This window comes from Penicillium paradoxum (genome assembly GCF_028828445.1).
Source record: "Penicillium paradoxum strain IBT 22861 chromosome Unknown utg000007l_segment0_segment0, whole genome shotgun sequence".
Lineage (NCBI taxonomy): Eukaryota > Fungi > Ascomycota > Eurotiomycetes > Eurotiales > Aspergillaceae > Penicillium > Penicillium paradoxum.
This window is the reverse complement of record NW_026643185.1, coordinates 3910203-3922872: the sequence shown is the minus strand read 5'-3', so window position 1 is coordinate 3922872 and position 12670 is coordinate 3910203. Positions and strand designations below refer to the sequence as shown.

Genomic DNA, 12670 nt, shown 5'->3' with positions numbered 1-12670 from the left:
CACTGAGAATTGTGTATGCATGGGAGTAAGGCAGGGCTGAACTTACCCTAGGGATCCGCGAACCGATGATGCTCCAGTCAGCCTTGGTTGACTCCGGTGGGGGGATACGAGCTCGACTGGTCTCTAGATCTTTATAGCTTGTCGTATTCTTGTGGCACCACTGGATACATGCGAAATCAAGCGTAGCTGACCGTTAGCGCTTGATTTGGTTGAATGCAAAAGCGTCACTTGGGTAAAATGCACTTGGGTAAAATGAACAACTTGGTAGTAGGTTTGTTGCAGGGAGAAGGTTGATCACCTTAGGTTCTCGTACATTAATCAATAGATCCTCTCTCTCCGTACACTCAGGCACGGCTATCAGATACATCCCATTCGGGGTCGAAATCTCTGAAAGATTAACTTTGGATACATAGATGATACATTCGAAATGCTCATCCCGGCGTGGGGTCGTCCACTTCCCCGTCGCTGTGAAGACACCCCATGCAAATGCGAAATCAAGTGAGTTTGTCCAATATACGGCCGGGGTACGCGAAAAGTACCCTTTTGGCCTTGCGAAGCGAATTGATGGGCCTCGGCGGACAAATGATTGTAGGAGTGCAGGGGTTGCTTTGTTGGCGCAGCAGTGGAAGAGATAAAGTCTCTCCCCAGGATTGGGGTGGATTGTAGATCCTGCGTCCGGTATTGATTGAAGTTTTTGTTTTGGGGATAGTGTGCGACTGCTGCCAGTATCTGTGCATTGCTTCTCAAAGTACGGCCGCAATGTTGGTGTTATACGATTATGCGTCGACCAGAGATCAACCTGACGGACTGGGACTTGTGGTTGGTCTATGAGTTCGTCGGTGCGAGTTGACAGCTCAACGGCCTCTATTGATATCAACCGTCGGCTGGGAGGTGGCATTGGCAGCCACCAACGGTCTCCCATGTCCAGACTTTTGACAATGGTATCCTGCGAAGTCATCCTGATAGTGCGGACTCCGCATAGTTTGCCACGTTTTTGTTGTTAACGGGGTTATCTCGGTGGACTTTAAGTGGGCCATGCTATACTGGCATATTCACCAAGCCCTATTCATCTGTTGATCGATGCATGGTGACAAATATGTGTCCGGTCGTATCAAGAGAGGAGGTGTTGAGCCGCAAGTGTGATCAGTCCTTGAGAGAATGTATCTGGTTGGGTACTACGGAGTAGTCTGATCCGAGAGCACCCGGGCGATATTGAAATGAGGCACGCGAACGGGAGAACGGGAGAACAGGAGACGCATAGCTCGTATTCATCATGCAGCTAACCCGGGTGATAAACAAACAATGTGAACGGAGTTCGAACTTGGTATGGAGGAGTACGGAGCATTGATTCATCTGATTTTACATAGGATCAGCAGAGATGTACACCGAGGTCACAAAGTAGACATGGAGATTCTTATTCCGTACTACAGTCCAATGGTCGGCCAAAACGCAACACAAAACGTAGATTTGCCTTACTTATATACAGGTCTCCGCCACCCTACATGCATACTATAGGATATCATTGCTTCATATTTTTCATCGAATATATACGGAGTACTCCGAGGTTCACGTGAAGTTCTTCAAATCTCATTCGATGTTTGTTTACCTGCGTTCACAAGGGCTGACGTGGCCTTCACGGCGGCTTGTCTTTGTTTGGACTGACACATACGGAGTACCTCGGGACATGATACAGGGTGTATCACCCCTGTGACCTGCGAATACAGACAGGTATTGTATAGGTATGTATGTGTAACTTTCAGAAGTGGGTTGTTCTCAAGGCATGGCCCCGAGGCACTCCGTGTCATACAATCTCTCAAGCAGTCAGGACAGAGGGTTTCCTCGACGCTCCTATTGGAACTGAACTCTCCAGGTGACTTCGCAGGGCATTTTCACTTTCCATTCAATGTGAGTCTTTCCATTTTCATACATAAGATTGCCATATGCAGACTGTTATCTCTCCTTGCGTCTGTAATAATATAGAAAGATGCCGATACCTATATATAAGACTGTGTATATATGTACCTAGTCCTGGAGGGTTATACCGATACGATGGCTATCCTTTCACTTGGGACCCACCTAGGTATATATACAGTCTCTGTACGGAGTACCTTGATATATGAACTTGCCCCTCTTGGATGAGGCTGGAGAAGTGGGGATGATTACTTCGAAAAGGTGCAGGCGAGGATTACTTTTGCTCGGTCTTTTCCCCATCTCCACTTGATTCCTCAACAACGCCTAAATTATATTCAAAATGGGATCCATTAGCGAGGAAGATTTAATCCTTATCGAAGGCACCCGCTACGAGGGAGGTGGGGGATTGATTCGAGACACCCTGTCTTATGCAACCATCCTCAACAAGCCCGTTAGAATTGAATCAATCCGCGCAAATCGGCCAGGCAAAGGTGGACTCCGCCTCGAACACACAGACTCAATGAACGCCATGGCACGGCTAAGCGCGAGCATAGTAGAGGGGAACACCCCTCACAGCCGTGAGATCACGTTCTACCCTCACGCTGCACTCAAAGATTCTTCTTCTGGTCGAGACCCATTGCACAGGCTGGAGTTTCAGATAGAAGGCGCAGCCGCGATTTTCATGATAGCCGTTCTGCCTTATATCTTCTTCTCCACTCTCGGACCCGCCAGCTCTTCTTCCTTTGCCAAAGAGAGAATTGGAGATGGCATTGATCTCGATATCCGCGCGGGGACCGTATGCGTAAAGGCGCCTTCCTACGCGTACGTGCAACAAGTACTCATCCCCACCTTTCAATCCATCAATATTGGAGAAGAAAATTTGAAGGTGTACAAAGACCACGAGCAAGGATGGCATACTGAATTTGGGCATACCCCGGGTCGCATGAGAGTATGGGCAAAGCCATTTAACAAGCCTTTACCGGCGTTCCAGCTGGAGCGACGTGGCACTGTCGTACGGATTAGGGCTACCATTCACGGGCCTGGGGAGACTCTGGATGTTTTCCACGAGACGGTAAGAAGAGAAATCAAAAGCGCTCTCAAACCCGGCTGGTTTTCATCGGTCGAAGTGCTTAGTGAAGCGTTTGCATCGGTGGCCCCCGGTCAGTATCACCTGCTACTGGTAGCGGAGACTGAGTCCCCACGAGCATATCTTGGCTATGAACAGATTTGTCCGCAGAAGGGAGGGCTTTCCTGTGGACTGGAGAACAGTAGCGAGGAGATCTTTAGGTATATCACTCGCGTGTGTATCCGAGGCTTACATGATGAGCTTGCTCACGGCAATGCTGTCGACGAACATCTTGAAGGCATGCTCGTTCCATACCAAGTCCTAGCGGATGGGTTTTCTTCTAGTACCGCTGAACGTAACGCGGAGCTTGTGCAGGAGAACGAAAATCTGGCAATTCCATTTGGTACGTTGAGACTTATCTTTGGGGTGTTAAAAATGCTGATCAAGACACTATGCTAGAAAAACCTGAGGAGTCATACTATGTGGACGTGACAACCTTGCACTTGAGAACAAGCTTCTGGGTGGCATCCCAGTTGACTGGTGTTGACTTCGAAGACAATGAAGGCCGTTTCGGGTGCCATGGTATCGGGCTGGGAGTGAACGCTGCGTAGGCTGAGAGGTTCGATGCAATTAGTTTCTGGCTATTGTAAATGATAATCAACGAATCTTTCAAACAAGCTATTAAACATGTCGTATGAACTGGGGCAGAAGATTAGCGACGTTGTATTTCTTGTAAAGTACACGCAATCTCGTATCTAATACGTTTGTCCATACGGAGGACAGACTTGGCGCTTTCCAATACAACGAGGCACCACACCTGACTATTCGAAAGTGAAGGGTGCGAGTAAATCAAGCCATAAACCCGGGCTTATATCCCTGCATACACATGATGTCATGCAGAAACCGGAGGATGGGTGTCAAACCCATCAAGAGGCTCGAAATCATTTGTTCACCCGTTGTGCTGGCAAACTGCGGCGCTAAGTAGCAAACAGGAACGACTAGCCTCAGAATGTCACTGTCACAGGGCCTCGGACGTGGGCTTTGCGTGAGGCGGCTTATACGGCTGAAATTACGATGAGGCAGGTACTTCGGTACCTCGTATGGAGATTATATATATATACATGAGGAGGACATTGCTGCGGTCTCATAGAAGTAGTATGAGCGCATGTGAGGCCTTGATCCTGCGATGATAGGTGACAACTGCGACAACAGAGCTTTGCGATGAATCGTCTAGGGCTCGAGAGTTTGACCGGAAGTACCCTCGAGAAAGACGTGGAGAACCTGGCCTCTCGGGACACACGCAACCAGCATTTCCTTGATGAGATACTACAGGGCCTTGAAAAGCGCGTTCCTGGGGATATAAAACAACACGAATATGATACTATCGAGGCGCTGTGCACCGACTCCCTCTCGACGTGTAACAGCAAACAGGGTTTCCTCGTAACCGTTCTCGATGAGGCTAGTCTCGCGCACGAAGCGACACTTGCAGCACACCCAAGCTGGCACGGGTTTCGGATTTTCCTCCGTCGCATTCTCGACCCGATTGATCGTTTCAGTGCTGCATTGGATATTCTCAGTCAAGCTGCTGGATCCACGGGTCTGCTTATATGGGGTTCGATCAGAATCGTGATCCAGGTAGGCGGCATTCTCCCCGAGAAGACAAAGGTAAGGCTTATGCAAGTCTCATGCTGACTGCAATATGAGCCTCATATAGGCTACTAAAGATCTCACCGAGATTCCTATATTTGTTAACAGTTGCCTCGAAGATCTGGAGGCGGCGCTGCCGTTGTGGGATGAATATCAAGACATCATTCGTGAAGACCCGCAGTGTTGCATACGTGGTCCTGCCATCAGAGTGTGCATCGAATACCTTACATTTTGCATATTAGTTACCAGGGTTCTCAAATCAAATATCTGGAGTGCGTGCAGTACTTTTGCCACCTTGGTGGCCCTCGAGCTTGCGCTAATTTTGAATATAGAGGAGATCGTGCTAGCCGCCACAAAATCACTCGAGACTCAGCTTCGGGAGTGCATTGCAGTGATTCGAGAGCAACGCAACTCCATCCATTACTGGTTTGGGGCGAGCACCTATAGGAAAACTGGCCGTATGACACCATCCCTTGAAATCTCGTTGCAGACTTCCTTGAAGCTCATCCTAATTGATATATAAACAGAGATTCTGAGTGGAATCGACTGTCTTCTCAAACACAGAGGCACCGCCACCATGACATTTTCAGAGAAAACAGACTTGCGTCCCATCCGATTCGTTCCTGGGTGGCTGAGCCAGCGGTTCTTTGGCCGAGATGAAGAGCTTGCTTGGCTAGAAAGCGTGCTGGAACCTGGCAGTCCTCATAGTTCCGACAGGCGAGTCGCGCTTTGGGGAATGACTGGGATTGGTAAAACGCAGCTGGTAAGTATTTCAACTATGATAGTATTACCCAGCCAAAGCTGACGAGTGCTTTCGGGCGCAGATGCTGAGGTACGAGCAGAAGTTTGGTGAGACATATCAAGCCGCTTCGCTCTTCCTTGTCGGTGGTTCACGAGATAAATTCGTACAGTCCTGTCAGAATCTTCTTGATGTCCTTGAACTGCCCGAGCGCGAAAGACCGGAGCCTGATATGAAAATTCATGGCCTCAGAAAGTGGCTCAATGAAACAGACGACTGGCTTCTGATAATCGACAATGTCAGCAGCAGCGAGTTACCTGATATTCAAAATCTGCTCGAGTCGACAAAGAAGGGTCATGTGCTTGTAAGCTCACAGAACTTTGCTGTTGTGGACCAAATAGTCGGCAACGAGGAGATGTGTCGTGAGATTCGAGAACTTAGCAAGGAGGATGCCACGACTCTGTTCCTCACGACTAGCAACACCGAGGAAAATAGCGATAACAAGATTTTGGCCGCCGATATTGTCAAAGAGGCTGGATATTTACCTCATGTGATTGACCAGGCCGCCTGGTACGTGAGAAAGCATGATATTGACCTCAAGCAATATCTGAAGAGATATCGAGAGACACCCAGCAAGGTAAAAGCGCCGGAAGCTATGTCTTATAGGTCCAACACTCACAACAAAGCAGATTTTACGATGGGAGGATAAACACCGGTCGGCCCCCGTGAAACATTTTGAGATGGCATTTCACGATCTTCGTCGCTCTCATCCAGATGCAATGAATGTTCTGTGTCTGTTTTCCTTTTTCGAGCCAGAGTCTATACCAAGATTCGAAGGATGGTACCGGAATTCGGATTATATTGACACCCATAGTCAGACGAAGAAAACCGCTGGAGAGAAATCCAGCTTTCTTCGAACCCTTCGAAGCCTATGCTGTCTCAGAGCAAAGCCCTCGATGACTCAGGGAATTAAGAACAGCAATTCTGATGCTGGAGAGTCCTACTCTACAATCGTTGAAGTTTGCAGAAATCATGCCCGTTTGGAAGAAGCAATTGGCGAGCTTTGGAATTTCAATCACGTCCGAAAGACCCGCAAAAGGGGCATCCTATGGATGCACGATATCACTCGTCAAATGGCAAGTGACTCGATCAATCCGGAAGATTATAACAAGTGGTTGGAGTCCGCCATAAGTATCCTCTATCATACATTTCCTGAAAGGGACCATACGGCAGAGGACCGTGAGCTGGTTGACATTTATCTACCTCAAGCGACGGCACTGATTGCCCAAGCCCAAACTCACGACCTTGATTGCGGTAAATACGCCGGCCTACTTGTTCTTTGTGCTCAATGCTACCACCATCGAGCAGAGTATCGAAAAGCAATCGAGTGGTATGAAAAGGCCCAAGTGCACTACAATAGTGTTTTTGGTGCTTCTCATCCCAGAAGTATCACTCTTTTGCACGATTTAGCATGGTGCTATCGTGAATCCGGAGCCCACAAACGGGCCGAAGATATGTTCCGCCAGACATGGCAACTGCGGTCGGATCATCAGGGCCGAGACTCGCCGGAGGCTCTGGAGTCTTTGAGTGATTTGGCTGCCCTTATAGAGCGCTCGGGTCGATTGAAGGAGGCCGAAAACTTGTTCGTCGAACTACATAACCGGCAGATCGCCACATTTGGAGCCGATCATCCTATTACAATCGCCGGGGCGCACAATCTCGGTCTATGCTATGCCAACCAGGGGCGGATGTTGGAAGCGGAGGTGCTATATCGAGAGACTTTGAGTGTCTCCGAGGGGGCTCTTGGCAAAGACAATGAGGAGACTATCAAAACCGTTGGCAATCTTGCGGTCACTCTGGATCACTTCGGCAAGCTACGGGAAGCTGAGCCTCTTTACAAACGTGCTCTTGAGACGTACACTCGACTCTTTGGTTATGATCACCTACTGTCTCTGCGAGTCCGGAGCAACATATCCGGGCTCTACAGGCAGCAAGGTCGCTTCAGGGAAGCGGAAAGCGTGATCAGGGAGGTACTCGCGGTATCCTTAAAAACACTGGGCAAGAGTCATTGCCACGTCGCAGAGGCGATGTATGACATCGCAGAGGTTCTTCACGATCAAGGAAGTCTATACGATGCAAGGAATATATACGAAGCTTGCATTGATATGTGGGAGTTTGAAGCACCTGGTCACCCCTTGCAATTCCGTGTCATGGACGCAGCTGGTATTCTGGAACGTGAGCGAGGGGAGCTTAAAAAATCTCGCAGCTGGGCAGAGAGGGCCTACAAAGACAACTTGAAGCTCCTGGGCTGGCTCGACCCTTATACTCTAGTGGCAGCAAACAACTATGCTGAGCTTCTTCACGCTGAAGGGCAGTACGCGGAAGCATCACATCTCTACCACGATTGCCTTCAAGGGTTCGAGGAGCTCTTGGGGGATAAGCATCCGCATTGTTTCATGGTTTTGAACAATCTTGGAAGATTATCATGGGCGATGGCAGACAGAGACGCATTGCCATTCTTTTCTCAGGCATGGGAAGGGCTCAAAGTCCTGCTCGGGGAGACGCACTTTTGCACGTTGACCGTCCAACTCAATTTGGCTCGTACACACCTCGCCGCTGGAGAATTCGAAACTGCATCCGCTCATATGCTCAAAATTAGGGAGGCTTATATGCAGAAGGTCGAGGTCGACCATCCCAGGCTTGGTGTCGTGGAGTTCTTCCTTGGCATATTGTCAGCTGCTGAGGGAAGTCCGGATTCTTTCACAGCGGCTGTGGCGCATTTCAAAGCAGCAGAGGAGAACTATATACGGACACTGGGCGCATCTCACCCGAATTATCTCTGGGCAAGATGTATGCTCATTCGGACCCTCAAAAGCTGTGGTAGAACCGAAGAGGCCAACGTTTGTCTTTCGAATATTGAGCCTCATTTCCTGCTTGACGTTCATAATGGGGCTATGAATTCAGGCCTCGGAAAGCTGACATTTCGAAATGTGATTTCTATGGAGTCGAGAGAGTTGGATTGGATTCGGCTCATCCAGATCCCGTTCGGGGAGACTATCAGATTACGATGGGGCCGGAAGACAGTTTGGAGGATGTGGATAGAGCCTGATTTGAACAAGCTACATAGCTAGGTCCAAGGACTTTGCTCTTGCGTACTGATTTGACCGTCCTTGTGTTTGTTGATGGTGGCTGGTAGGCCGTCATATTCATGTGATTCTTGGATGATGCCTCTCTCAGAATAACCTAATTGAGTGACTCGGATCTATTTGCCACAGATATTGGCGTTTACTAGCTGCATCACCCCCGAGTGGCCCGTTGATTTCGCTGTCTACAGTATCCTAATGGCCGATCGTTGCTTTACATGATCTGAAAAACCTGAGTCCGCAACTTTGAAACGAAGGCCAGTGGATCGAACGGACCTGGCCGAACCCTACATGATCGATATAAAAGGATAAGCAACTCTGTAGATCGCGTTGATCATATCCGCGTGGCAGAACGCATCCGAGCTTTCAATCGACGTAGATCACAATACAAGATTGATACCCGACACAGCTTATACTAGCGTAGCAATCGCACTCTCAGGAAATTGAATCAAGTCGAAAGAGTTAGATTATATTAGGTAGAATACCCGACCTATCCTCAACCATCAAAATGCACCTTGATGCACAGAAACAAAAATACCGCCCCCAAAGACCGAAGGATTGGTGCTATGTACAATGTGTTCTTCCCGTATTCCATACAAGTACAGTAGCCGGAATTGAGGTCCGAAGAAGATCAAGTGGGGGACAAACAGAAGAGAGAAACGTGATAATGTCATACCGCTCCGTGCAGACTAGCGGGAAAAGCGTGAGTTAATAAAAACGACTGTCCAGCCATAATGGCATGAATGCGTGGAAGGTAAAATGGAGGCTCAAACATCCCGGCGTAAATAATTGAACAGATGAACAGATGAACCGAGTAAACGCCAGTACCGAGGGGAATGTGATAGCTATCATGAAATGTAAAGAGGGGGGCCAAAAGGGCGAACAAAGTAGGGGGAAATATGATGCAAAGTTAACCAAATGGAAGACTGATGTACGGTGTATAGTTGCTTCTTTTTTTCTGCTGTGCATTTTGGGGGATTTCATAGAGGTAGTATGCGACTAGGCTTCGCGGTAGCCCCAAATGCGCTTTTGTTCAGACACCCACCAGTGGCCAACTTGATCCGCATCTTCGAGCCAAGAAGTGGCTTCTTTGCCATATTTGGGCAAAACTTCGTCAATAAGTTCAGCATGAGTCCAGGCCTTGGTGAAATTTCTTTCGCCGGGATCTTCGCCCAAGTGGGTGAAGATGAACTCGAAGCCCTCCTTCAGAGGAAGAATGAGGCGGTAGGGGACATCGGCTGCTGTGACAGAGATCATCGAGCCACCGGCGTTGATGAGACCCATATTCCAGGCTAGACGCTTGGCTGGACCATCTGGTTGGGATCGAGCTTCGGGCTTGGAAACGTCGGCCTTATCGGCTTCAGGTGGAGGTTGATCCTCAGAGTCACGGCGGTGGGGTGGTTCTTCCATGGATGAAAGGAACGGCCGAATCAGAGATTGGCCTTGATACTCTGGGAGGAGGGCAGAGGCAATCTTAGAGTCATGCTCATTCAGGGAGTTGGACTGCACAAGGAGATCCAAGATGGTGGGTACAATTGCAAGGGCTGTTGCGTTGGCAGTGATGTCCACTCTAGGCATCTTGGGGTGGTGGAAGACTAGAGGCACGCGGAAGTTACTGATATGGCCGTTGTGGTAAGTGCCAGTCATTTCCTTGTTGTCTTCGCCGAAGGCTTGGCCATGGTCGCCAACAACAACGACTAGAGTCTCGTTGGCAATGCCTGTTTGGTCCAGCATGTTCATGATGTCCCCGAGCCAGATATCGACGAACCTTGCGGCGTTGAGGTAGTTGTTCATCAGGTCGTGATTGATGTTTCCCTGGTCGCTCATGTAGGGCTCTTTGTGGAAGTCGCCTGGTGTGCCCCAGGGATGGTGCGTTGTGCTGGTGACGTGTGAAAGGAACATACGAGTCTTGTTGTTTGCAGCCTCTTCAAAGAGATCCATGACATAGGGATGGAGCTCAGTCTCCGCAAATCCGAAGTAGTTGATCTCTTTGCCCTGAGCCTTGTGTTTCGAGTGGGGCGATTCCAAGTCACTCTTGACAACCTTGTGCTTGAAGCCCATATTTTCGTTGAGGATGTTCTGACGGTCATAGTCGTCGGTGATTGACTGCATGAAGACCGACTTCCAAGGATAATCGAGAGCGGCGGACTGGGTCGCAGAAGAGTTTTGACGACGCTGCTGCGCATGCTGCGCAGGCTGCGATTTGCCCTGGTTGAACAATTCAAAAATCTGCGGCAGGCATGGCTGATAGATTTCCAGGGCAGACTCCTCCAGAAGATCGACTGGCAAAGGATTGACACCACAATGGCTCCCCAAGACACTCTTGAAAGTCAAGGAGCTACCCGTCATGGCGCCTCGGACATTAAGTCCACCCATTCCTTCCTCTGGTGGGGATTGCCACGGCGAGTGGCTCAAGTCGACCTTGGTTCCGTTGCTATCGGTTGCGAATTCGCCGGTCAGCTGCTGAGCGACCGGTGTCATGGTGACCAAACGATCGATTGCCTTTTGCACATTCTCTTTCTTGTGAGAGGCGAGGAGACCTTCGAACAAAGGAGTGCCCTGTTGCATGGGGAAAAGCTCTTTGCGACCACTTTCGAGCGTCAAGAGCACCACATGGTTGACCTCCACAGAGTGCTCCTCGAAGGCCTTTTTCAGAGGCTTGTAAATTTCACCGCCTAGGTTCGAGATCATAAGCGGGTCGTTCGTTGGGCTGTAAAATGCGCCTTCATCACCACTGCAAACAAAAGAGTAACTGTTGTCCTTCTTTGCGCGATCGTGGGGGCTGAGTTCCCAGCGGCTGAATCCTGGCGGTGGGTTTTCGGGGAGCCATGAAGCGCGTGACCATTGTTCCACAAACGCCAAGTCGGGTTCGAATTGAGGACGAGAGACCCCGTCACTGTCTGTGACCATCAACGGGAATGGTACTGCAGGTTCGCGACACCCCTCCACCGTCGCTGACTTTTTCTGAAAAGCCTCGAGCAGTGTCAGTGGCAGGGCTCCAGATAAATGATCATAGGGGATCTCGGGTCGAGCGAGCTCCAGGAAAATGAGCGAGACCGAAATCAAGACGGCGGGAATAATGCGACAGAGCGACCGGATATCCATATAGGCCATGAATGACTTTTTGGGAGCGGCGAGCAGTGTATAACGCGCTCTGTAACCTCCGGTGCACATGTCTCGGATTGCCTGCAACCCAAGGCCGGTGATGTTGTACAAATATGAATGAATCGCCCACGCCACCAGGCCGAGAACGGTGGTCGCAGCAGACACAGTCGATATACCGCTGAGGAGGATCTTCATCGCTGCTGGGTCGCTGAGGAAGCTACCGCCAGCTGCCCAAGATACCTCACCGCCGGTCTGCAGGAAGAAACCGAATTGGATGGAGGAAGCACCCCAAGTGATCAGGCTAATTCGATTGTTAGAAGACATTGCGCTGGATTTCCTTGGTCGTTCCTCCACGTCTGGACGGGGTACACGTACGATAGGGCCCCACCCAACACGGTTGAAAGCCATTGCCATCGGCCCTCCGGTGCCTGGAAGCAGAGCAACAGGCGAACAGCTATAATGACCAGCACATCCGGGAGAATTAGGGTCGGCGAGTAGAGGACGAAGTACAGGAATGGTAATGACTGAAAGTGTAGGGCGATGTGTAAGGCCTTGGAGGCGAGGCCACTCACGACGAGCGCAGAGAACAGGAAAGGCGGCAGCGGTGGTAAGTAGGCAAGGATAGACATATTTGAATCATTTCATGGCACACCGCAGTTGGCAAAGATGTGAACCAAGGGGGGGGAGAGGAGCTGGAATGGAAGAATGCGAGAGATCGAGTATGGCAAACGAGAGACCAGGAACTCAACCAAAACACGAGAGAGCAAAGAGCAGAGAGGAAGAAGGAAGCACAAAGGAGGAAGAGGGAAAGACTATTCTTAGATATGTGTATTTCAGAAATACCGAAGGGGACAGAACAAGTCCAATTAGGCGACTGGGAAATTGCGCACGCGACCAGGAGGCTCCAACTGAGTCCAATGCTTGTTTCTGTTGCTTTTTTTGCGGTTTTTCTTTCTGACATTACGTGGGTCAGTGGGCGAACCACTTTTCTTTCCCTGTTCTCCAGTTTATGGCTATATTAATGCATCCAATACGAGTACAACTTCGATCTTCTCCGAG

The 12670-nt window shown here is 49.7% G+C and overlaps 3 protein-coding genes across 3 annotated transcripts; 2 read left to right on the top strand and 1 right to left on the bottom strand.

The window, feature by feature from the left end:
- Positions 1-2251: 2251 nt before the first annotated feature.
- Positions 2252-3588, top strand: N7457_008980 (uncharacterized protein; the record flags this gene model as incomplete). Its single annotated transcript, XM_057180023.1, has 2 exons — positions 2252-3380; positions 3437-3588. 2 exons carry the CDS (start codon positions 2252-2254, stop codon positions 3586-3588), a joined length of 1281 nt encoding a protein of 426 aa, XP_057028409.1.
- A 1613-nt stretch (positions 3589-5201) lies between these two features.
- On the top strand, positions 5202-8494 carry N7457_008979 (uncharacterized protein; the record flags this gene model as incomplete). Its single annotated transcript, XM_057180022.1, has 3 exons — positions 5202-5387; positions 5449-5933; positions 6238-8494. The coding sequence occupies 3 exons, from the start codon at positions 5202-5204 to the stop codon at positions 8492-8494; spliced, it is 2928 nt and encodes a 975-aa protein (XP_057028408.1).
- A 1011-nt stretch (positions 8495-9505) lies between these two features.
- N7457_008978 (Alkaline phosphatase-like alpha/beta/alpha) lies at positions 9506-12240 on the bottom strand (the record flags this gene model as incomplete). Its single annotated transcript, XM_057180021.1, has 2 exons — positions 9506-11912; positions 11987-12240. The coding sequence occupies 2 exons, from the start codon at positions 12238-12240 to the stop codon at positions 9506-9508; spliced, it is 2661 nt and encodes an 886-aa protein (XP_057028407.1).
- Positions 12241-12670: the final 430 nt, after the last annotated feature.